Source organism: Acanthopagrus latus, chromosome 1 (assembly GCF_904848185.1).
Source record: "Acanthopagrus latus isolate v.2019 chromosome 1, fAcaLat1.1, whole genome shotgun sequence".
NCBI classification, from domain to species: domain Eukaryota; kingdom Metazoa; phylum Chordata; class Actinopteri; order Spariformes; family Sparidae; genus Acanthopagrus; species Acanthopagrus latus.
The window spans coordinates 20121396-20147115 of record NC_051039.1 but is presented as its reverse complement, the minus strand read 5'-3'; the positions used below and the strand labels follow the sequence as shown (position 1 = coordinate 20147115).

Genomic DNA, 25720 nt, shown 5'->3' with positions numbered 1-25720 from the left:
TAGCTATGTTGACTAAATAATTCAGAGTAATAATCCATTTCCTATACTAAAGCAAGCCAGCACATTACCAGTCCAACAGAGACAGCTACCATAGTGTCCGTTTACAGGCCTTTGACTCCATCAGGTGTCGCCATCGTTGAACAGCCACTCCAATGCTCACTGTCGTTTCACCCCTTGAGCCACCAACGTCTTTTTGTGTGTAGCCCTCCAGAGTTCAGCCATTTAAGATGCACTAGGTACAGCTGGTAATGAACAGTGTGGATGTACTTTCTCTGCCATTCTTGTCAGTGAGCAATGAGCTCACACCACTCTTTTCCTTTTCTTTTCCAAAACACTGAATATTTTGATTGCTGTCTGGATGTTAAGAGGTTTCATAGCTGAACAAAAAAGGAACCTTGGATGGCATACAAGTCTGACGGTCTTTGGAACATCTCAGAGTTGTATTATGGGCTAAAGGAGTTAAGCAGGGAGGACACAGTTTATATGAAAAGGATGGAAAAGTACACCTTCGAGAGAGAGAGAGAGAGAGAGAGAGAGAGAGAGAGAATTTGGGCAGAGGAATTTGATAACATTCTTGAAAGTGCCTGCACAATGGATTTTCTTTTGGAGGTCCTGTGGGGAAAACAAGGCTAAACATTATTATGTTTTAGGAAAACAAATAAGACTTTTATGGAAAGGGTAATTAAAATGGCAAATCCATTCAGTTTTGAGACATTGTGCTTTGGTCTGAGATCAGATATTGGTAAGGGATTTGCAAATGAATATATGTTTAATATTATGTTATTAAAGTATCTCATCTGGGCAGCATAATAGTTCCCCTTAGATTTGGTACTGCTCCATGAGTATCGCAAAAACTATGGGGCTAAGACAGCATTCCTGGCGGGTACCTCTGAATAGCTTAAAACTGCCTGTCAGATGGCCGTTGACTCTTATTCCAGCAGCTGTCTGATCCTCGCTAATTAAGTCGAGCAGGGGGTGCTCAATTCTTTTAGTGATGATATATGTAAACAACTTGTAATCTACATTCAATATAGAGATTGGACGATATGAGTCACAGTTTTTTATTCTTCCCTTTTGGAATGACTGATATCACTGCCTCTGTCCAAGATGGTGGTGCCGCAGCTGTTATTAGAGTCCACTTCAGTGATTCTAACATAACAGGAGCGAGGTCTCCTTTAAAAATTGTACACCATTAATTCAGGAAGCCATCACTTCCAGGACATTTATTTGCTTTCAATTTACTGATAGCTGTGTCCAGTTCTTTTTTTGTGATGGGAGCAATTCATTCATCATTTTGATAATGTTTTCGTCATCTCCAGGGCTGCGAGTATAGAGTTTCATTGGAATTTTGGAAGATGTTATGGATTTCATCTGGCCCATTAGTTATTCTATTAGTTATAGGGTCTCTAATTTTATGTAATGTAATTTTAATTTGTTGAGTCCTGAGGCGTTTTGCTAGAATTTCTGTTGCTTTTGGGCCTGACTCGTAAAAGCTTTGTTTAGTGAGTCTCAGTTTCTTTTCCAATTCATCATTCAGAATATTATTTATTTGATCTTTTAATTCTTTAATCTGTTTTTTCAACCCTTTGTCCATATCTTTTGGTTGTTGCTTCTCTACTTTTTTCAGCATTTTCTCTAGTTCATCACACTTTGATCTCTTCAACTTTTTTAAGATAAGCTGTTCTTGAAATGAGTTTCCCTCTCATTATTGCTTTAACTGTGTCCCGTATAATGGTTGGGTCCACTTGACCAGTTATATTATCCTTTATGCATTCGTCAATTTCTTTCTTAATCTCCTTAACAATGGTTTCCTTGTTTAGAACACTGGTACTTAGTCTCCATGGTGTACTCTTCTGTCTGCCATTCATATGGATAGTTAAATAAATTACATTGTGGTCTGATATATCTGCTGTTCCTATGGACCATTCCCTCACCCCGTGTCTATCTGTAACATTCATCAAGTCTATTCTGGAATGAACCTGGTGAGTGGCTGAGTAGCGGGTACAGTCTTTTTCAGATGCATGAAGGTTCCTCCAGATGTCAAACAAACCTTTTAGCAAGTTGAGATCTCTCGACTTAAGCCAAGTATGTCTTTATATACTTGTTGTGTCTATAGAGTACACTGAATGTATTTTCAGTGTAATAAATGGGTTTATCAATACAAACACATATGTAACTGAACACACACACAAGTACACAAGCACACACACACACACACACACACACACACACACACACACACACACACACACACACACACACACACATCATAGGACACGGAATGTTACATTCTTTAACATTCTATAGAATGTTACATCATTGCTATGACTAGATTATGATGTGTGTGTCTTTGATCTTTTGCTTTCAATCAAAGACACACTGAACATTCCACGTTAACATTCTACCAGACATTTTGTAGGTGATATACAAACAGACACTATATCATCTGACAGTACATTGCGTTACAGTCAACACCTATTGTGTCTGAGAAGCACCATTTGCTAGCACTGTTTACTTTACTGAGCTTTTTACTTACTTTGAGATAGATAGATAGATAGATAGATAGATAGATAGATAGATAGATAGATAGATAGATAGATAGATAGATAGATAGATAGATAGATAGGTCGATAGATATAGAATGAATTCAAAAATGAATTCAGATTCAGAAAAGAAATTGCGCTGGATGCTAAGTCAAGCAGAAGAACAGCACAAGAAAGAACGACAGGAGTGGTTGGAATCTTGTGTTCGTAGCAACCTGCAAATACAGTCTCTGAAAGAGCAGGTCTCCACACTGCAGCTTCAGCTGAAAACCCCAACACAGAGAGAGAAAGAGCTAGAGGAAGCGTTAAAGTCCGGAAAGAATGCTTACAAAGTGTTAAAAGACACTTATAAAAGACATAACTCTGTACTCTTAGAAGAGCTGGAGAAATGTCACGAAAGTCACAAGCAAACGTTGATGGAAATGAAAAAGCAGCATGAAGACCTTAAAGAAGAAAAAGTCTGCATGGAGGCAGACCTTCGTGGTAGGCTGGAGCAGCAATGCAAAGCATTTGAAGAGCAAGTTCACCAACTTCAGTGCCAGGTCAACTTAAAGGATAGACAGTATCGTGAGTTGGAGCAGGCGAAAAAGAAGGCCATAGACAAAGTCACTGCAGAAAGAGATGAGGCAATACAGATGATAGAAACACTGCAGTCACAAGAAATAAAAACAAAAGAGGCCACTGCTTTTGACAAACGCATTGCCCACCAGAATTTCATACACAGGACAGAGAAAATGCGTAAGGCGATTATAGATCTTAAGAATGATGCCAAAAAAGCTCAAAAAAAGATTTCTTGTCTGGAGGAAACCATCAAAGAAAAAGACAAAGCTATAGCAAACAAACATAAGGAGTACGCAATCATAGGGAAGGAAAAGACTGATTTAAGGAAGCTTTTGTCTAGAGAAGAGGAATGCAATGCCCTGCTGAGGGTTCAATTAAGTGATGAGACCAACAGCAACAAGATTCTAAATGGCAAGTTCCTAAAGGCAAATTCTGAACGCATAGAAGCACTGGAAGCGCTGAAAGAGGCTGATTTGAAAGAACAGAGACAAACGAAACTAATAACTATCCTTAAAAGTAAAAATGACGGTATGGGGCCAGGATTGAATAAACTGAAGGACAGAGTCCATAAATTGGAAACCTTTCAGAAAAGATTTCTCGAGGACCTTCAGACATGCATGCCTCTGCTCTTCGACCACAAAAAATTAAAAAGCAGAGTCATCGCCCTCAAAGAACTTTACATAGACAAGAAGCATCACAATCTGTTGGATAAACACACCGAGGCGGGGTATATTGACCAAATTGCCAACCTCGAGAGAAGGCTCTGTCATTGTGCAAAGATACATGGCACAGTGAAGAATATGCAGTTGAAACATGAGAAAGCTAATGTCGAATTTTGTCAGGACAAAAGCTTCTACATCGACACTTTGAATGCTAAGATGAAAGAGATGGCACAGTTAAAAGAAGAGCTGAGAGAAACCAAGGAACGGCTCACAGAGGCAACAAAACCACTACGGCAGAGGGCCACCTCCTGGATACGGAAAACAATCCTCCAAAGTCCCAGAGCTTCCCCAGATGTCCCGGAGGAAGCCCTCGATAACAGTCAGCCACCCAGCCTTCCAGAAGACGTTATCCTATCATCACCATCACCATCATCCAGCAAGCCACATCGTTGTACGGATGATGACATGGCCAGTCTTGTGAGACCTTATGATGCTGATGGCATCACACCGATTGACATCTAAAACTTCACTTCCTTTGCAAACCACCTTCACCTTGGCAGTTGTCCCTCCACCACCTCAGGACAACATCCTCATGCCATGGCTCAGTGTGGTAATGTGACCGTGCTACTTCACCTCTGATTGGTTGGCTTCGTTGATTGAGACAGTCAAGGGAAAAGTCAGCGCCCGTGCCTGTGTGGGTTTTCGAAGCCAACCAATCAGAGGTGAAGTAGGACGGGTCTTATGAGAACATGAGTGGGTTCCATTACAACCTGGTGCTGAACACTGTGGCCTCACTGGTCCTGGGTACATCCCAGTTGTCCTGTGTGGAGGCCTTCATGCTCTCCTGTGCCTGTGTGGGTTTTCTCCGAGTGCTTCGGTTCCCCCACCAAATAGCACATTTAAAAAAAAAAAAAAAAAAAAGAATTAATAATAGTAATAATGATATAGTTATAGTTAATAATAACGAGTAATAACACATTGAAAATAAAAATCAGTGGATAAAAATAAAACAAAAAATAATGAGCTTCAACTCAATGTCTGTATATTATTTGTATCCGCTGTACCTTGTTTTCTTACAATGATTAAGACTGACTTCACTGGTGGAGTAATTCAAGAGTTGCACACATATTTTGGGGCGCTGATTGTAAAGTTGTGCATGCTTAAATAAACGCAACAATCCACGTCAGCAAATTTTTTGATGTTATTTTGACCAGATTTACAGCAATATGTTATATTGCAAACTTTTTGATATTTACATCTGCTGTAATAATATAATGTCAATGTTAAATCTAAATCTATATGTTAAATAAAAAAATGTAGATAAAAATATTATAATATAATATATTTATATTTAACATTTATATTTATATTTGAGATTCATATATTATTTAGATGCAATATTTACCATTTAGATTTAGATTTAACATTTAGATTAAATATTTAACATTTAGATTTAGATTTTTTATTCATATTTAACATTGACATTATATTTTCAGTAGACATCACAAAGTTCACAAATATCGCTGTAAATCTGGTCAAAAGTTATTTCAAAAAAATTCACTTGTGTTTTTTAATTGTGGTTTGTTGCTATATGTGGCTAAAACTTGCTGTTTATTTTAGCATGCGCAACTTTACAATTGGCGGCCTACACACACCTTCTAAATACCCAGCACCAAACTTCATGCTGACAGAGGTAGAGAGAACAGTGTGTTTTAAAGGGCCATGGGGTCGATCAGTGCCGATCCTGAGAAATTTGATGCCCTAGGCAAGACTTTAGCCGGCACCCCCTCTCCACCGCAGTCAATTTCACAATCAGTTTTCATACACTCACACAGAAACTGCATGTATGTATTGAAGGATTTTATTTCTTTTAAGTAAAAAATATCACACCGAATAAAAACTGAAGAAAGAAACAAATTATAAAAATACAATATGAATAAGGCATTGTGCAAACATATTATCTCTCAGCCTCAGCAAGTGACATCTCTCGCTCATATATTGTCAGCCGCTTTGCAAAATGATCTCCAGCTCCTTCCATGTTGCCATGTGGTTATGGTGCTATCCTCATGAACCTTCAGCAAGTGGATTGCATGTTTCCAGTCCTTTAGTCCTTCCACATACAGTCTGTATACTTTTGGAGAACATATTTAACAGCAGAGGCAGTGCAAGCTATCATTTCTGCTTGAGTACATCAGCCAGCTTCTTTTAATTTTTTTTCCCCCATTGACTAAGACTCTGTTACAAAAGTCATGTTGACACTCTCCCATCTTTTTTTTTAATTTGAACTTGTCCTCTGTAAACTAACTCTCATCTCACTTTGTCAGTTAGAAGAGATGTCCAGTCAGCAGGGTTCTGTTGGTGCAGCCTTTAGTCCTGATGTTGTGTCACTCTGCTGTGCTGAGGTAGAGAGACAGGAGCACCTGATGCTGTGTCACTGGGCTGGTGACACAATTTTAATAAAACAAACAAACAAACAAACAAACAAACAAACAAAAACAGATGCTTGATGTGTGAAGCTTGAAGCTAAGGTGTGGCGTATTAACAGTAATACACTTTAACTGCACTTTAACACTGATGTAAACTTTAACAAACATAAACTGTAAGGGTATGGAGGGTATGGAAACTAATATCATTTTAACTGACAAACAAGCAGGAAAGACTCCTGTAAAATAACACCTGAACAGGCCTATTTAACTTTCCAAATGTCCCTGATGAATTTAAGGTGGAGTAACATTAACACACGTCGACTCAGCTTTTTACTTAAGCAATATAACCCTCGAGGGTGCTTTAACGTCATTTGAACACGACAGTGATGCGGTCAGGACCGAGGTCCACAAGAGGCACTGAAGAGCTCAAATGACGTTAAAGCACACCCTTGAGTGTAATATTGCGATTATACAGCTAATACCAACACAAATAAAATGTATAATCGAAATATAGCCGTGTTGATGGATATTTTACTCTCAAATTTTAAGTTTTTGCGAGTCTGCGTCGCGTTTCCATGGAAACACATGGGGTCTGACTAATAACTGAAACAAGATCAGTCACGTCAGTAGACTCATATATGTAATGGAACGTAGTTTACCACTACAGCAAATAATCCAACCCATAGTAACGACCAAGCAACAGAAAGGATTTTCTAGCCCCAGATGAATGAACTCTGAGCTGATGCTAGTGTTTTATCGCGGTCTCGGAATTTCCCGAACTAAATCAATACTGCACAGATCAACAGAAAATGCTTATTTTTTATCGCCAAAGTTATAACAAAGGTGTTGATTTTTTTTTTCTTTTATATTTTTTATAAAACGTTTTCACCGCGGTCACAGCGTTTATTTGGTACAGACGTTTAATTCATTCCTCTCAAAAATCCGGGATGAAAATGTCACAAACTTCGCCAGCTTCTCGATGAAAATTCTGGCATCCTTCTGGGCAATATTTGTCTTCTGCAAGTGAAGTTGTTGCGGCGGAGGAAACGATTCAGCCACCTCGAGGCAAACTCCTCATCTCTGCTGTCACTCACAGTGGCGCACATTTGTTTCGGCATCGCCCTGATCACTTTACGGGACACTCTCGCGTGGCGTGCCCGTTTGCTTATAACTCATTCCCGCTTGTTTATTTCAAGCTCCTCGCTCGCTCCCAGCCTGGCCCTGTTGCCGTCTTCCTCGGGCAGACGCTGAAGCAAATAAATCAAAATGAACAACAAACCGATCCATTTTGTAGCCTATTTTTCCGCCGTTTCCTATTCCACCTCTGACAGTTACAATGTTGCCATGGAGATGAACACAATGTTGCCACAGACTTGGCGGAGTAATATTTTAAGTAATAAGTCGGGGCGTGCTGTCATGCTGATTTGAGCGCGGTCTAAATTTCATGTTGACCAATCAGATTGCTTGGTCGGAACTAGTTGTTGTATAATGAAAATAAATAAATAAATAAATAAATAAATAAATAAATAAATAAATATATTATTATCATTTTTTTTCTCTCCCGTTTTCAGCGCCCCCCACAATGATGGCGCCCCTAGCATTTGCCTATACTGCCTATATTGCTATGCCCAGGGCCAGCTCTGCCTGCGATGAGGCTTAATGAATAACACATGGCTCTGCACTGCTAGCAAAATTGTGACAGGACTCCCAATATTGAAAAAATATAAAATATTGCTTATTTTCAGCATCATAGTTATATTTTTTGGATATTACTAGAATAGGTTTTACATGCATTAGTGCTCAAAAAACACACCACTGTTCAGTGCCTCAGCATTAATGTTTCTCTTCTGTCCGAAACGCTCTGTTTGAGCTCCTGTCTCTTCATGGCCACTGTCCCGAATGCCCAGTCTCCTCTGATTGGTTAGCTCACACAGGCCTGACTTAGCAATGCAGAGCAGCTCTGCTACATTAATTCTAACATGTCAAACTGGCCGCTAGGCGTCAATAAGGCAAATGTGTGACATGATGACTTAGTGTGATGTCAAGAAGCCCCAGAACTAAAGCCGGAACTACTGACGAGGCTTTCAGTTTTTTTCTGTGGGAGAGAGGAGCTTCTGTTGGTGACTTTTTTACTGTCAAAAACATTCTCTTGTGAAATCAAAGAAAACTGGCAAAAAACACAAAGTAATCACAGACAAAAGTTTGTTCCAAAGCTTACCAAGGTTTAATTTTCATTACAAAGTTATAGAACATAACACACACATACAGACACAGACAGACAGACGCGCACACACACACACACACACACACACACACACACACACACATACACACACACACACCAACAGAATCTAAACCATTCAGAACATTGTTTAATTGCATGCCATATTCAATGAAAAAAGACAAAAACATAAGACTAAGAATATAAATTCATGTCAGCAGTTAACAATACTAGTAGTATCCCTGTTTGATTTTGCTTTATTTAACTTGGTTCTTAGTCAAACATATCAAAAACAAGTCAAGTCAGAAGAAAAATGAACTCAATGGACTTTTGCCTAACATTAGAAGGGCTGCAGAACCCACATGGGGGTTGTATGATCTCTGTTACACTCAGAGAAAATGCCAAACACGAGTTGCTGTTTCAGATGGATCGTGGTGACGCATGAAAATGAACAGAGAATTGGTTTGCTTTGGGAGCTGTCAATAAAAAGTAAAAGGCCTTGTATGTGCACCTGCTAGAACTGAACCTTTTCCAACATGATCAGAGCTGCAGACTGTGTGGGTGTTTAGCATTCAGCCTGCCGCACACGCAGACACACAAACCTGCTCTGTACTGCCCCTTGAAGTCGGTCATTTATTCTGAAAAGTTCTTACTTTAATGGCACAAACTTCACATGTCAAAGTTCTTTATAAATCTTGGAAATGTACAACTTAACATTAGAGTACATGTGTTTACACTTCTCCTACTTGAGTAATATTTCTTGTAGGTAAGTGATTCCTTGAGTGATGCCATAGAAAAATCAACAGATGAACATTAGATATGTACAATATATCATACATAATGCAGTACATACAATCTCTTATAGTAGGTGTCAGACCATCACTGTATGCAGTATATTCTCAAAATGTAAATTCATCTAAATACGTTGTGTCTGTTTAGCTGAGGTTAAGCTAAAGTTAAGCTAAATATGTCATTTGGGAAATACATAATGTTTAATATTTTTGTGTGTGTGTGTGTGCTGATCACACTTGCGTACAAGTACTAACTGATAATGGCAAATTGTGTTTGGCCGAGGTTGGCTCTTACTGAGAAGCGTGGCGGTTTTTAGGCCTCGGGTCAGATTTGAGCTGATGTTTCCAACATGAAGCATGTCTGAGGAGGTGTTGGACAGGACTGCTATTTTCTGCCCTCCATGATAAGGAAACCTTCAAAACTCTGACAAAAAGGCCCATTTTCAAGTTGTAGTTAGGTTAATTTCCCATCATGGATATGGTCCAACCACACCCAAATGTGCTTCTTTCGTTATGACCTTAACCTTTTCTGGCCAGCTCTTGTTCTTGAAATGAATCTAACATCTGTACTCAAAACAAAAGACGCAGTCAACTCTGATCCTGTATTCATATATTTGTCTAGCTTCTCACTCCACTTGATCCGGCTCAGCGTCCATGCAAGTCTCCCAAGGATTCCTTGGCATCTGGGGCATGGATAGGACCAGGAGGGCAATGCCGGTGAGGAAGAGGAGGACAAAGGCGGTGCAGGCACATGCGAAGGACCAGGCGTAATAGTATTCAATCCAGATTGTTTCCTCGCTCTCGATCATGCGTTTCACTGACTGTCGCATCACTTCCAGTGAAATGAAGGCACAGAGACCTGGCAAGGAGAGAGGGGTAAACGTGATTTGACCATAAAGTAAAAGTGAGGTTTTTGCATTCCACAACGTGAAAGCTTCAGGGAAATTTAGAGTGTTTGCATGCTTGAATGTTGAAAGAACAGACTATTTTTCTCAGACTGTCCCCATAGCACCCCTATATACTGTACCCTGTCTGAAAGCTCATTTGTAGTGCCTGCCCCTCTAAGCCCCACCCCTCCTGATGAAGCCCAGTCTACTCTGATTAGTCATTTCCCCAGGCCTGAGCCGGCACTACCCACTGTTTTTCTGCATCAGCCCTGCTGGTGTTTTTGTAATTATGCTTAAGCTTGGGGCATGGCTGAGGACGGAGGCTTAACAGCTGTGACATCACAACCTTACAGAAGTCCTGACAGCTCATTTGAAGGTAGTTTCTGAACATGGCTGAGTGCATTTCACTGTGGATTTTGATGCTTTCACAGATTATATGTACCACTAAGACTTTATGATGAATATATGTTTTATAACTGAACCCACCTGCAAATGCAAAAAACATGCCAGCAGGTTTGAGAAGGTAGTCTCTTCCTTTGCCTTTACCGGTGCATGACCCCACCAAACACAGAGAGCCCAGGATCATGAAGGCCAGACTGAAGATGGAGATGGCGGCGGCAGAAATGTTGTACTCTGGAAGGAAAGAGACATGAGTGTGCTTCGGAAATGTCTTTTACAAAAGAAATAGAATTAGGATTAAGATTGTTTTGGATGGAATCATTTCCTTTCGCTGTATGTTTTTGGAGATCTTCTTTACCATTATTATCATTAGTGTCTGGTTAGGCTTAAAGAATAATGCATGCCTTATTCTATATTTTTCTGGCTGTCAACAATTCCCATGAAAAAAAAGAAAAACAAATTTAAGAACGCATTATTTCATCTCTACCCTGCCTGTTGTACCCTGAACTTTTTAGTTCCTGCAGAAGACATGCATCTTTTGAAATGGGTCACAAATGCTATTTAAAAAAAAAAAACTTTAGTTATTAGAAAGCGCCACTCAATCAGAAGTATAGTGCATTTGTCGGGGCCATTTTCAGCAGCGTAATACATATTTGGTCCTTTTGGTGAGTGTTTACAGCAGCAGGGCAAGCATGTGGGAGCAACACAGGCTAAATTAGAGTCCCTGTGTTCCTGGTAATGAAAGAACATGCACCTCAGTGTAACAGTTTGTATGACAGATGGTTACGTTCCTCAGGAAAAAACCCCACAGAAGTTAGCATTTCTGCACATCCGGTTCCCCCTTCTTGAAGTCAGTAGGTTTTCTGAATTAGTTTCTGGCTGTTGATGGAACCAGGGCAACACCAACATCTGGGTTACCCTACAGAAATAAGTCATAGTATAGTATAGTAAGTCATTTTGTCCTTGTGTATACAGATACACTGTGTCTTTGTAACGGGACTAGCAGCTGGCTTATTTTTTCAGAGCAGAGAGGTGGATGGGATGAGGGGCCTTTGATCTGCCGCCTGTTCGCCTGTGAACTGTGCCCAGAGGAGAGGCACTCCTTTGGGGAAAGGGAGCCTTCATCTCCTGCTGGCAGGGGAGGATGGACCGCATCCTGAAAACTCTGTGTTCTCTGAGATACTGCATGTGTGTGCAGCTCACTGGCTGAAGTTTCTCAACAGCAAGAGTAAAAAGTAGTCATCAAAGATACTAACATTACAGGGCTACTTAACTGGATTGATGAGGCATTCATTCAGTCCTGAGAAACATGAGATTGACATATAATAAGTGAGTATGATGTCAGCAGTGCGGAATTTTTGTTGTTTTTTTGTCTGATACATCAAAGTATCTGTTATGAAGTATATTATTACACTATGTACTGTAGCTTTGCTCTTTATTTGTATGTATGTACCTTTTTACTGCCCTCTTTGCTGGCTCAGGGCCGTGTGAGTGTCTGTTTGTGGTGTGGTTTGCTCATATTGTAAAGATTTATGTATTTACACGGGGGCCCTTAAAAAGAAGTGTGCCTTCTCTCATTGAGCCACCCTAGCTGAATGAATGATGAATGAGTAATTGCACTGTAAAATAAAAAAGTTGACTTTACCTTGAAAAGCTCCAGAAACCCATTACAACAGGATTACCATGTAGAGGAGACTGGCACCTTGTCAGATTTACAGTGTGGACAGTTATCCAAAGACAGAGGACTCCTCACAGCCCAGTTGACAACAGCATGTCAGCAGTTAATGTCTCTGCGAACCGCAGGTCAAATTTTTACGTGTCATAGGCTACGTACGTATTGACATTTCTACAACTCGTGTCATCTCACATTCACATTAAATGTTTATAGTCTGACTTCCATATCAGGAGTTGTACAGTATGGTGGTGAAGTAACAGGCGAGATGGTTGCCAAGCTAATGACGTTCTCCTACACTTATAAGTGTGAAAGCAGTGGATATATTTAAAGGGACCTTTGTGACATCTCCAGCCATGTGTGTACCGACTGAAGCAGGTGTTTTAAGCCAAAGTATGACCCTCTCCTAACCTTTACTGAGGGGTTTTTGGACCTAAACCAAACCAGATCATAAGCACAGTGATCGAAGTGATAGAACTGAACACTTGACCTGAAGGAAGGTAAAGTTGCAGCATTGAGAAATGTTTCATTGTGTCTTTTTGCATAAACATACAATGCCAACATGTATTGTGTTGAATATGTGAGTCCACAGAGACATTTTTTGTTTACTTATGTTTGTACAAGCATTAAAGACAGTCCAAAGGTCCATGCTTCTTTAACTTTAGCCATCAAACTCCCTATGGCATATAAGAGTCTTACTGTATGTATGGTGGTGCTTGTGGTCACGTCCAATCTTTTCATTCAACCGCATGCACCATTATGGTGTTACCAAATGACTCAGTCTAGAGTGAATAATGCTATATGGAACTAGGGTCAGCGTTGTGCTCATTCCAGCAACCTTGCTCTCAAGCCCTAGCCATCAGCAGTGGCATGGTGTGTGTGTGTGTGTGTGTGGTAGAAGGTGGGGGAGGTGTACCCATGAATTCTTGCATCAGCCTCGTTTAGGGTGTGTGGCGGTGTACGACTTCATGCATAAGACTCTTCACATTCACACCCCAATAACTGATTCTGACAGTGCTCCACATGTGCTCGGGCCCCCTAACGCACATTACATGGGAGGGCTGTCATACGACATGTGCTGGCCGGGCTCAGCTGTAACAGGGTCACTGAAGAAAAGGATGTAAGGAACGGAAGATGGAGGGAATGGGGGCTGGGGCAAACGCACATGAAATGTGTGTACAGTACATGTGTTGCACTGTTCCTACTGTAATTCACCGTATATAATACACTGTCAGCTCTGTATCAGTACGCACTGTGAGTTCTGTGACTTGCTGAGTGAACTGTGACCCCCCGCTGGCAATAATCATAAAGGAAGCAAACTCAAATGAACTGTTACATCTTAAAAGAGCATTTAGTCTTTACATTAAAATGTATTTGTAACATTGCTGTTATAACTTGTGGACCTGGAGGCCATCTGTGGTCTTAATTCTGCCTTGACTGTAACTTGTAGAAAGTAGAAGTAGAAATTGTACTGCAAATGATTCATCACTTATAAACGTATTCCGCCTAACGCATCCCAAATCACAGTGAATGCTGAACAGCTGTCACCAGCTCAGATCAGCTATATTGATGTATAAAAGTGATAACCGAGAATGTCAGCAGGAGCAAAGTGTTGTCATATTCAAGTACAGCCACATCTAAGCATCTGTTACTTGATCAAAATGAGCTGTAAATGTGTATTTACACTTCAACACACACAGAAAGTTTTCCAAAGACATGGTGTGAGACATGGCAATTATAACCTATATACACATATATAGTTTAGCCAATTGGGCAAAGGGTGAGGAAAATATGAAGGAAAATCTATTTGCCTTTCACCCAGAACCTCTCTATGTCCTGTAGGGGACTTTGTCATTGACAGCTTCACCTACTGTGACACTGATGGTTGCAGTCAGAAAAATGAGTGATTCTTAACCCAGAGAGCAGCAGAGCAGCAGGAGAGGTCAACTGTTCAATTACCAATAATAGAAACCTACCTTTTTGAGTTTTATATTCAAAGATCTCAGCATCCTGTCCTGGAGTGAAGTGTCTGAAGTAAGTGCAGTTTTCCTCTGTGAAAAGAAAGACAATGGGATTTAGTTCAGAATTAAATTGGCATTTGTTTTTCACCACTTGACATGTTATACATCAACTTAAAAGGGTGTTATGTGTTTGCAAACAGCTGCCTATTTACTTTGTCACAATTCTATTAAAACTTTGCCCCACATACTTTACACCACTGACCACACCCCATACACTGTGATGTATCACGTGAATATGATACTTCTATTGAGCACTTAACTCTGTCTCAGATCTATCTGACAAAAGCATCTCACAGACTGACACCATCAGAATAATATTACCACTGAAATGCTTGCATGATACCGTGCAGGCCCTGGTCTGCTTTATGTGCTTTGACTGTCAAAGTAAAAATGGAACAGCAGACATCCCATTCAATTTCTCTCAGACGAGCAGATGAGGTGTTAAACCTTAGGGATTTGCACAAATAAAGCCAGGACGCTTTATGTGATCACAGGGTGCTTTTTCAGAGTAAATATTCTCAGAAGCAATGCCAAGTTTAAAAAAAACAACAACAGCTACAAAGAAACAAGAAGAGTTGAATTGAGTTTAGAAACGGGCTCTATTTTTCCCGTTGAGCCTTGATCAAAGTTGACTTGTCAGGTACCACAGACTTCCAGTTGGGGCTTAAAAATGTATACATGGTTAAAAGTAGTTGATCAAATGCAGACGAGGATGCTCACACTAAACATCTCAGGCTTCACTTCATGTTACACGTGTTTCTGAAAGCAGAGGAATGTTTGCTGAGGGAGTGAGAATGTAAATGTATGTAACACCAAACAAGCTATGTCACCTCATCTCACGCAAAATCAAGTGGAGCACATCCACCATCTTGGTTATGCTGCGAGACCTCCACACACGCGTGTTCCTAATCCCCTTTTTCCATACAGTCTCACCATGGGACATCGGTGGAGTGCTTTCATGTGAAAACATGTAGTGCTGCATGGTGTCATATCACGGGTAGAGCTTGAGGACCCATACTGGGATGGGAGATCACTATGTACCCTGGAAACCATGCAGAAAGCTTAAGGGAATGTCAGGTGGCCCTCAAAGGAAATAACATGTGCAATTTGATATAATAAGCACAAACAACATCGCTGAATCATATTTTTTCCTGCCCTCTCTAATTGCAAGCTTTTACTGCGGTGTGTCACGTTGTGTTTACCCACGCACACAAAAGATGTGTTTTTATGAATGAGGACAGCGTTTGGCCAAAATAAAGTAAAACATAGGTTGTTACTAAGCAACAAGCTCCACTGTTTTCACCGCTGAAGGCACATGTGAGCAGTGTGATAGGGGCTCGTCAGTCAGTCGTACGTCAGAGACAGACCTTGCATTTCAAAGGGAGGCTGAAAAACTGATCTCTGAACTTCACTCATTTCCCCAAACTGTGAATATTTATGTGTTTAAAGAAATGCAAATCACCCCCTCAGTCTACTTAACCCTCTCTGTAACTCTTTCAATAGCAAGAAACATGGTCTCATCTCAGGGTGAGATAAGATTTATTTTTAAGCTTAAGCACTGCACTAACTCTTCATTCACTGAAACACATATCTGGCTTGTTATGCATGTGTAAGTGGAGCCTCTCAGCATGTATAAGGCCTTAAAGTGGATGTTTTGGGCTCATTATTTGTATCAAGCAGCTTTACTTCCACATGGGACTGTGTGTGTTGCCTAATTACACCTTTCTGTAACATCTTTAATGTGCAATCTTCAACAACGATGAGAGGACAAACTCATGGTCGTAAATTCATAGGTATTCAACTATGGAAAGGCAAACACACACACACACACACACACACACACTGCTTGTCCTCATCCTGGGCTCTGCTGACAAGCTCTGTAAAGCGTCTCTTCTTCCTAATAGGGCAGTCAGTCAACTTTCCAAAGATCAGGTGAGGACATCAGATTAGCTACGGCGGGAGCTGAGACTGGCCCAGACCTCTGGATCTGTTTTGTCTGCTCTATCTGGCTGTGGCAACCTTCCACATTCTCAGCTATTGCAAGCGACGACAACTTCAAATATCAACACAAGTGTACGTGCCATGAAAATTACACACTCACCGTGCGTCAACAGGTGTTGATTTGTTTGAGCAAAATCTATTACTCCAAGGGGATCATATATGCATTCACTATTCACAATTCATGCATTCACAATTGTCTCATCAGTTCTTCAGAAATGTAGCCAGCCCAGTTTACTCTCGCTATCTTGTTGATTTCTGGCTCTGTGCCTTTGTGCTCTGATGTCTTTTACCTTTATATTTATCTGGACCTCGGCTTACACAGCTGCGCAGCACCCTACCCTGACCTACAGCTGGATCATCAGGTACCCACCAACCTCCAGAGCCGTCCCACCTATATTGTTTCTGAGCAGCTTGTACCTTCTCAGACCCCAGGTTGTCAGCTTAATGTCACCTCCATCACCGCCATTCAGGCCCCAGGCTGTCTGCCTCAGTATAATTGCTCCATCTCTACCCTGCCCTAAGGCCATCTGCCTGAAGAGTCCTGCTTCGCCCTGGCCTACTTTGCCCTTCCTCTGGGCCATCTACTTGAGGTCTCCCGCTCCGTCCTTGTGCATCTCGGAAAGCTGTGTCCACAGTGTGCATTTGGGTCTCTCCTCTTTTGCCACTCTGCCTCTCTGTTGACAATTTAGGTGTTAAAGACATTACTAGCAATTTCCCATCCACAAATATGGTGCCTATCCTTGGGTTGGTATGTCATTTGGGTTTCTATAAAGTGGTTCCACACACGTTTAAGACTATGCAGCCCATCCCTGGGGATATAAAAGTAATTTGAGTTGCTGTGTGGGCTGCAAAGAAACGTGAAGCTGCAGGAAAGTCTCGTGGGAACAGGTTGGTGGGACAGCCACAGAGCTATGCCAGACTCCTGCAGGCGTCCCCGTCACTCAGAGGAGTGCTGGACTTGATGTGAACACTTGACCCTAATGGCTTCCACCCAAGACAGCTGAGTATTTACGTGGCTTATATTTATAACCATAACAACTGCTTGCTGAGCAGTTTACACAATATTATTTTAAAAATCACACCTTTTCTGTACCTTTAGACCACATAACAGTGAGTACATTATAGTTATCGTGCATCTTTGTAAGCTATGTCTATTGAAACTGCCAACATCTCATCAGAGAACAAAATTCCAAGTGTTTGCAATATGTTTATCAATTAATTAAACAGGAGGAGGAGTGAGAAGCAGCTTTGTATCTGATTTACAGCGCAGCTGCTGAGAGCGGCGTTATAAAAAGAGATCCCATATGAAAGCAGGAAAACTCAGGGTAGATAATAACACATGCAACTAAAACAGACCTCTGATCATTTTTTAAATTGCATGATACTTTCCTCATTTGAGGTTAAGCAATATAGAATGTACATAAAGTTCCTCTGAGATCACCTCACAAGCCACAGTGATCGAAACAACAGCTCAGCTCATATTTTCCAGATGAGTGTCTCACCTCACACACTGTTTAAGTCCTGCTTTGGATCAGTGGTTGATACCTCTCTGACGACATTTGGAAATGTAAACAATAATGTTCCTGTCCAAATACAGCTACTGGGCCGGGAGAAACCCCTGGAGACTGATGGAACATCTACACGATTTGCTTACTTATTAAATAAAGTCTACCAAGGTGGTCATCTCAAATGTTATACGGTTATATAATATAAAAACTCACTTTTATAAACAAATGTTTACAGATCACCATTGTTGCTGTTTGTGCTAACTCAAACTTGCAAATCAAGGCTCCAGAAGCATTTGCCACCTGTCGTTGCAATCTGATGAATTCCCTGCATGTCTGGGTGGGCTGAGCTGATTTAATATTTTCAGCACATGCTTGCCATTACAGCACCAGTGAACCAGCCTTGGGCATTTCATCTGCTCCTGGAATGGCCCTGTAGTGCAGGCAGTTTTTAGGAATCCCACATGTCTGACAGCCGTTAGGACATATTTCCGGGGGAGTCTTTCACCCTTGTGCACTGGATAATTTTGGTGAGGCTAATTGACAGACACCAGTCAAATGACAGTTTCTTAGATAGGAGTCAATGGGCCAGCAGAGTTGCTGTCATTTAAGAGATGAGTGACTCTCACCAAGGCATCGAGACGTGAGTCACCGCAACCGCTTAACAAAGCAGTTTATATCCATTTTATTGTATTACAGTCTACAGTCAGTTGATTCAAGTGGCTTTAAGAGCGTCTGGTATCAACGAAGACATTGATCGCAAAGTTCTTGTGATGACATTTGGGTACACATATCTGATCAGCTGATCACATTATCTCAGCATTAGGGCTGTGGTGGAAGAGGTAAATAGATCCTTTGCTTAAGTGCAAGTATTAATACCACAGTGTAAACACATTATGAGTACAACTCTTATTCTTAATTCGGACTATTATTAGCAGTCCCTTTTAGAGTGTTTACACTGTGCAGCATGCTACAATAAATGATTGGACTTCTGACTACTGATGTGCGTGACATATAAAATCGTAATCTGCAAAGGTACAATAAATATCGTTAATGTCTATTTGTGCCAGGATGGCTAAACTGCCCTATTTACAGATATGTTATTAATGTGCAAAGTTTCTGTAATTTAAAACCATCTAAAATGAAATAAGTATATTTAATATGTGGTGAAGTTAATGCAGGAATGTAGTCCTAAAAAGTTTCCCTCAAAAGTGGAGTACAGGGATAAAACATCAGGAAATGAAATTGTAATGCTTTATTTCATGGCTCCTGGGACCCATTTCCTTGAAAGTGTCCTGGAAATAGTTACTTGATGTTATTCAGGACCAATTATGAAGGAAATAGAGACAATATTCCGAGACAGAAACCTTTCACTAATCAGCGTTTTATGAGTCAAAGCTGGATAGAGTTTACAAACAGTTGCTGAGTCACTGGAGAAACAGTCACTCATTTGAACCACAGTTAACATTAAATCATGTGGGGAAATTGTATTCTTTATAACTATTGAATTATATGATGCCTTTCATTTGCAGCCAGAAAGAAAAGCACATTTTACATATAAATTCAGCTGAACTGTGGTGAACTGTTACTTTAAGGTGGTTACTTTTTGGTAAACTTCCGGAAATTACTAACAATATTGCAGATAATGGATATTCTGTATGAACTATACAGATATATTGGTTTATTTAATACATAGTAGTAATCTTTAAAAATAATCTGGAAACTCTTGGATCTTTGAAATACAGTGTTACCATTGGGAATAAAGTACACATATGTTTTTACTTTCTATCAATGATTGTGTTTTTTCAAACTGAATACCCTGATGAGGTTCAGCAGTAATAAGCTTCAACTGTCTGCATACTTGACCTGAGCTGCTTTGCTAAAAAGCACATCTTTAAGGAGAAATAATAAATAATATGGCACAACCAATGAAATCAGCTGCTGTGCTGCTTTCTCATCTGAAAGCTCATGTCTGGCCATGTCTGGACAAATTCAGTTATCGTCTGTGTTCTGATCAAGCATCCTCTCAGGGCTTTGTCATTTGGTCTGGTCTGCCTGGATGCTGTCTCCACCCTAAGCCTCGGGTTTATTCAAAGTAGGGGTGGTGAGGATTATCACCCAGCTGGCTCTGGCTGTATTGTGGACACCGCAAGATAGCCTAAACTTCGCCCAGGCTAAGAGACTAATGCATATGTGAGTAATTACAAGATCATTTATGACTGACATTCAAAAAAAAAAATATATTGTATCAAGTAAAGTTCATTACGTTACTTAAGGCCGTGTGCGTGCAACTCAGAATAGGACCTTTCTTCTATTTCACGTGGAAGTTTATAACGTCATATGACATGTCTACTGATCCTGAATCAGGTCCTCTATTCTTAGAAGCTTCATACCTCCGAGCTCTGGGCCGGATTGCACAGAAGCACCACACAGTCACCGATAAACTCTATTCATACAATATGGAACTATGCCTGTGGACAAAATGTTAAAGCACAAGCCATAAAGTGAGATTTGCCTTTCAGCTTGCTACAGAACATCTTTGCTCGGATTTCCTCTTACCTCCAGGAAGGCTGATGGGTCCGCATGTGTTCCCCTCCTTGTAGTGTTCCTCGCTGATGTAGATATGCTTCTTGCACAGCCTCCACAGGCCGAAATGGGCCGCCTCACAGGTCTCATTGACTTTGTTCACCGGCGGGCTGAGCACTGCCCAGTGGTCCGTTACCACCGCCGTGAACATGCAAGCCATACCCACCATCAGCACGAAGATGGCAATCTTTATCTTTGTGCGCCTGTGCATGTTTCCAGGTGATGAGATTTATGTTCAGTGAATATTCTTCCCCTGATATAATGTGAAAAAAAAAAAAAAAAATCTATAAAAATTGGTTGTTCTGCAGGCTGGACTCGCCCGTGTCCCGGGGGTTTCTTTCCTCAGTGACTGCAGCAAGCGTCCCACAAAGTGTCTTCTCTTTTTCTCTCTCCCCGCCTAAGACTAGTGTCTTCTCTCTGCGCCTGTGGTTTCGAAGGGAAAGGGGCCAGACTGCTCTGTCCTAGTTTCAAGTCCCCTTTTCCCCGCTCAGTATGAGTTGCTGTACAACTGAGGGGCTGCAAGTTTAGACTTACAGCTGTTGAGGTAGATCAGGAAAGTTGATGACCAAACCAACTGTCTGCCACGGTGGGCAATGGGCGTGGGGGTTGCTGCATGTGTTGGTAGGTGCTGGGCTGTGAGGGGAGGGGGTCGGATGCTATAAATGTGGCCAGTGAGTCAAGCTGTCAGGCTGTTGGCTTATCTGGTTACAGCACCGGTGGCTGGAGATGTGTAAGGTGCCATGGTAAGTGGACATGCACAGGCTCTCTTGCCCAAATTTACATGAAAACTTTGAAAGTGGATGTTTCAGCCTTGTGGGAATAGTTTTCTGGTGTTTCTAGTTCCCATCCATCTACGGTGACTGTGTTTTCAGCATCTGCCTCACGATGAGACCGCCTTGGTGTGGATTTGTCTCTGTAAACTATTTATAAGGACAAGTGGATGTGTTTATAAAGAGCAGCAGCCAGGCTCCAGCTGTCACACAACAGTGGAGTTTCCTTGATGGAACAATACTGACTTTAGTAATTCCTGCCAGGGTGGCCATCTGACACTGTGGCTTATAGTCCAGATAGAGTTTAAAATGATCTGAACTGTTTCTTTATTGAAAAGCTGACTGTAAGATCTCTACAATGTGAAGATGAAAACTGTACTCGTCACTTGTGTGAACTTCCGAAAAGTGGGTTTCGAGTCAGGGCATTCACCCCCTGAGTACTGTCCTGTTTAGAATATTTTCATGCAACAGCTTATTTTGCACTGCAGTGTAATATGAGTGGAAAAGAATGATGCCCAAGAAAGAAGAATACCTATCCCTCACTAACAATGAAAAAAGTCAAGCTTTCATAATGCTATGTAAAGAAAGTTTTCTAAGTCAAAGTCCACACCAACAATACGCCTCGTGAGTAGTCACGCATTAAATTCTGTGATGTGATATCATGCAAAGTCAGATATATAAGACTAACAGCTAATTTGGCACATGAGAATTGATTTAGCACAGCTGCTCTGTTGTTGTTATTGGTGCTGGCTCAGGCTTGTGTGAGCTGACCAATCAGACCAGATTGGGTAAACAGAGCATGTCAGACAGAAGGTGGAATACAGTGCCGCTGTACTGGAAAATGAAACGGATGTGTTTTCTGAGCATTAAAGCGTTTCTTGTAGTAACCCAAAATAAAATGAGAATCCTAAAAATAACTGAATACATCTCCTTTAAAATTCAGTGCCTGCCTACCTTGTCGTCTTCTTAGCTTCAGCAGTGTTGCTAAGAGAAAGTGCTTGAACCTGCTGTATTGTATACAACAGATAACAACCTGGACTGTAACGGCCAGAGCAGAGCACAATGTTCACAGTGAGGAAAATGCCATTGATTTTGCAGCACTTACACCACCAGAGATGTGTTGGACAGGTGATAATGTTACTATTATCTAGCTACGAAATTGTGTAGTACCCGACACCTCTCAGTGTAACACTAACCTGAAAATTTAGCCAGTTAAACACACACCGACTTGGATTTTACCTGAAATACATGAAAATGTAATCTGTACACTGTCATTGTACAGTAAAAGTTAGATAAAATGAATCCCTTTGTAAATATGAAACAAGACATTTGTGAAAGAATGGGCCGCTCTCAGGAGCTCAGTGAATTCCAGCGTGGAACTGTCATAGGATGCCACTTGTGCAACAAATCCAGTCGTGAAATTTCCTCGCTCCTAAATATTCCACAGTCAACTGTCAGCTCTATTATAACAAAATGGAAGCGTTTGGGAACAACAGCAACTCAGCCACGAAGTGGTAGGCCACGTAAAGTGACGGAGAGGGGTCAGCGGATGCTGAAGCGCATAGTGCAAAGAGGTCGCCGACTTTCTGCACAGTAAATTGCTAGAGAGCTACAAACTTCATGTGACCTTCAGATTAGCCCAAGTACAGTACGCAGAGAGCTTCATGGAATGGGTTTCCATGGCCGAGCAGCTGCAGCCAAGCCACACATCACCAAGTGCAATGCAAGGCGTCGGATGCAATGGTGTAAAGCACGCCGTCACTGGCCTCTAGAGCAGTGGAGACGCGTTCTCTGGAGTGATGAATCACGCTTTTCCATCTGGCAATCTGATGGACGAGTCTGGGTTTGGAGGTTGCCAGGAGAACGGTACATTTCAGATTGCATTGTGCCAACTGTGAAATTTGGTGGAGGAGGAATTATGGTATGGGGTTGTTTTTCAGGAGCTGGGCTTGGCCCCTTAGTTCCAGTGAAAGGAACATTGAATGCTTCAGGATACCAAAACATTTTGGACAATTCCATGCTCCCAACCTTGTGGGAACAGTTTGGAGCGGGCCCCTTCCAACATGACTGTGCACCAGTGCACAAAGCAAGGTCCATAAAGACGTGGATGACAGAGTCTGGTGTGGATGAACTTGACTGGCCTGCACAGAGTCCTGACCTGAACCCGATAGAACACCTTTGGGATGAATTAGAGCGGAGACTGAGAGCCAGGCCTTCTCGACCAACATCAGTGTGTGACCTCACCAATGCGCTTTTGGAAGAATGGTCAAAAATTCCTATAAACACTCTCCTCAACCTTGTGGACAGTCTTCATATCTCACTAAATAGAGCTGTACAATAAGTGGATGGGAGAAGAGGCAGAAAACATCCCTCAGACTTTCAGAAACCATAAAGGTGTGCTAATCCCTCCCCTACAGTAAATTGCAGCAGTGAGTCTCTGTTTATCTTTTTTTAAGCCTTGGCCCACTTTCTCCGTCTCTGTAGAAGAATTGTGACCCATTTCCCCCACAGCGAGAGCACGGGCACCAGTCAAAGTCAAAAAGTTCTCACGACAACGAGGCAGAACTTAAGAAGTCTCTGCAAACCTGCACGCATAACAAGCTGACATATGTCTAAGTGTAGTCTCCAGCAGAGGGATCAGTCAGACATTACCACCATCTATACACTCACACTTATGTCCCAGACAGCACTGTAGCTGTAGTCACCCTTAGAGAGACTGTTTAAGACAACAACCTGTCCCTTATCTACGTAGTGGGTAATTATACCATTTTACACACTGAGATATGACAACACAATATATTTCACAGGACATTGCAAACAGAACCAATCAGCATTAAAACAGGTCCAGTTTGTCTGAATCATGGAACGCCCCAACAGTATTCAGATGTGAAATTGAAAGTGTTTGCACCCAAAGTGTCCATTATGATCATCCACCTATCCAAACAGGCACCTCACAGAAAAGCTCCTGATCTAATGGATATCCAGGTAATAATCTCAGCAATGTTTCACTTCCAAACAGGTAGTTCAGATAATAACGGATAATTGGATGGATGTGGAAATGCTCCATCTGTTTGATGCCTTGAGCTGATTGTATTACAACAAAGCAATTTAGCTAATACATAGAGAATCCTTAATAAGATGTTAGAGTAAGGTCGATAAATATGGAAACAAGGCTCTGATTTTCCTTTAATGCAGTCAAGTAGACATCTACATCAGAGGTTTTTCACTGAATGTTCCAGATGCTTTGCCATGTGAGTGTCGGTGTGTAGTATTTATTATTTTGAAAAGAACAATCTGAACCTATGACTTTGTGTATTGTGGCACAGTGTTCCGGAAAGAGATCGGTGGATTCAAACATCTGTCTTAGCCTCTGAATCTTTGATGTATTTGATTTATGAAAGTTACAGACTACAGTGTATCTGTACTGACCATATATGTATGGTGAACCAATGAATATAAACAGTCCATCGGAATATTAACTCCAGGGTGTATCCTCGCTCTGTCTCACCCTGGGTACACTGGGATGGACTCAAATTACTCCTCACTTCGTCTAAACTATTATTAGGATATTATTAGTATAAGTAGTATGCATACTATGACATACCATCACCATGGCTTTGTACCTGTGCTGTCAAAAATATATTTTACGACACCCATGTTAATCTATTTTGGTTTTAGGACCCCTACATACTTCGTATTCCAGAGAGTCGGGTGAGTTCAAGCTCAAGTAAGGTGAGAGTCAAGGGGGTCAAGCTCAAAGGTATTCAACTGAATATCTTTTGTGTCTGGGGTCATAAGTTGGACGAAATAGTTCTCTCATTTGCTTAGACCAAATTATTTATAGATTATAGATCAATAATGATCATAATATCATCCATCTTTTAGTGATCAGCCTCTTATTGTTATCAGCTGTTTGATATTCTGCCCTACAGAGAGTGGAGTCTTTGACCAGTCAGCAGGAACACTGCAGGTTTGGATTTAACAAGCCCTCAGTGTGTCAGAACCAGTGTGTTTTTGCGTGTGTGTGTTTTTGTGTGTTTATACTTGTAACAAATACAGGGTAAATGTTGGCTGTGACAGATATCATTTTCAGCTCATCTGCCACCTCGTCAGGTTTTTCTTATATTAGAAAATACAAATTCCAAAATAAAATAAAAATGTTACACAATATATTCTGTATTCAATCCGACTGCCACTATAAGTTGTAACTCCAAAACCATCCACTCTACCTATTGATCTCAAAGACAGGTCATAAAGACTAATGCAAATGTGATATGATACTATTTATAGCCAGTTGTCTGTATGGTCTGATGCTGTGACACGCACAAACTTAGAAGCAGGGGTGATCCGTGGTTTGCAGAACTGTTGACTGCCACCATTTTATTCTGGCTGCCATATTTTTACTACTGTCAGGTATCACTGACTCCATGTTTACAGTTCTTAATTGTTCTCCATAGATTTCAGTAGTGGCAGTAAAAAAAAAAGATCATGTGGTAGACATATTCAGTGAGCTGCCACAGTGAGGGAGGGTGAGGGACTTCATTTCAGACGCTCACTGTGTGGTGGTCGGGATCATTTACCAGACAAACAATCTACATTGAATCATCACACACTCACCATCTTTTTGAATGATGGCACTGACACAAAGAGGCAACAACCCCTGACCTCACACACA

At 41.1% G+C, this 25720-nt stretch overlaps 1 protein-coding gene and 1 long non-coding RNA gene across 2 annotated transcripts; one reads left to right on the top strand and one right to left on the bottom strand.

Moving 5' to 3' along the window:
* Positions 1 to 7780: 7780 nt before the first annotated feature.
* LOC119027547 (voltage-dependent calcium channel gamma-1 subunit-like) lies at positions 7781 to 20841 on the bottom strand. Its single transcript, XM_037112870.1, has 4 exons — positions 20249 to 20841; positions 14139 to 14213; positions 10578 to 10724; positions 7781 to 10063 (listed from the first exon to the last, which is right to left on the bottom strand). The coding sequence occupies exons 1-4, from the start codon at positions 20484 to 20486 to the stop codon at positions 9831 to 9833; spliced, it is 693 nt and encodes a 230-aa protein (XP_036968765.1). The 5' UTR covers positions 20487 to 20841; the 3' UTR covers positions 7781 to 9830.
* Positions 15971 to 17429, top strand: LOC119027555. Its single transcript, XR_005077412.1, has 2 exons — positions 15971 to 16256; positions 16507 to 17429. It is a non-coding gene; the product is annotated as an uncharacterized LOC119027555 (long non-coding RNA).
* Positions 20842 to 25720: the final 4879 nt, after the last annotated feature.

Bases quoted from the DNA above. Each gene is read 5' to 3' on its own strand.
- LOC119027547 (XM_037112870.1), bottom strand. From the start codon at position 20,486: ATGCACAGGCGCACAAAGATAAAGATTGCCATCTTCGTGCTGATGGTG. The intron at 14,214-20,248 runs GTAAGAGGAAAT...TTCTTTTCACAG, and splicing joins ACCCATCAGCCTTCCTGGAG to AGGAAAACTGCACTTACTTC. The intron at 10,725-14,138 runs GTAGGTTTCTAT...CTTTCCTTCCAG, and splicing joins TGAATATAAAACTCAAAAAG to AGTACAACATTTCTGCCGCC.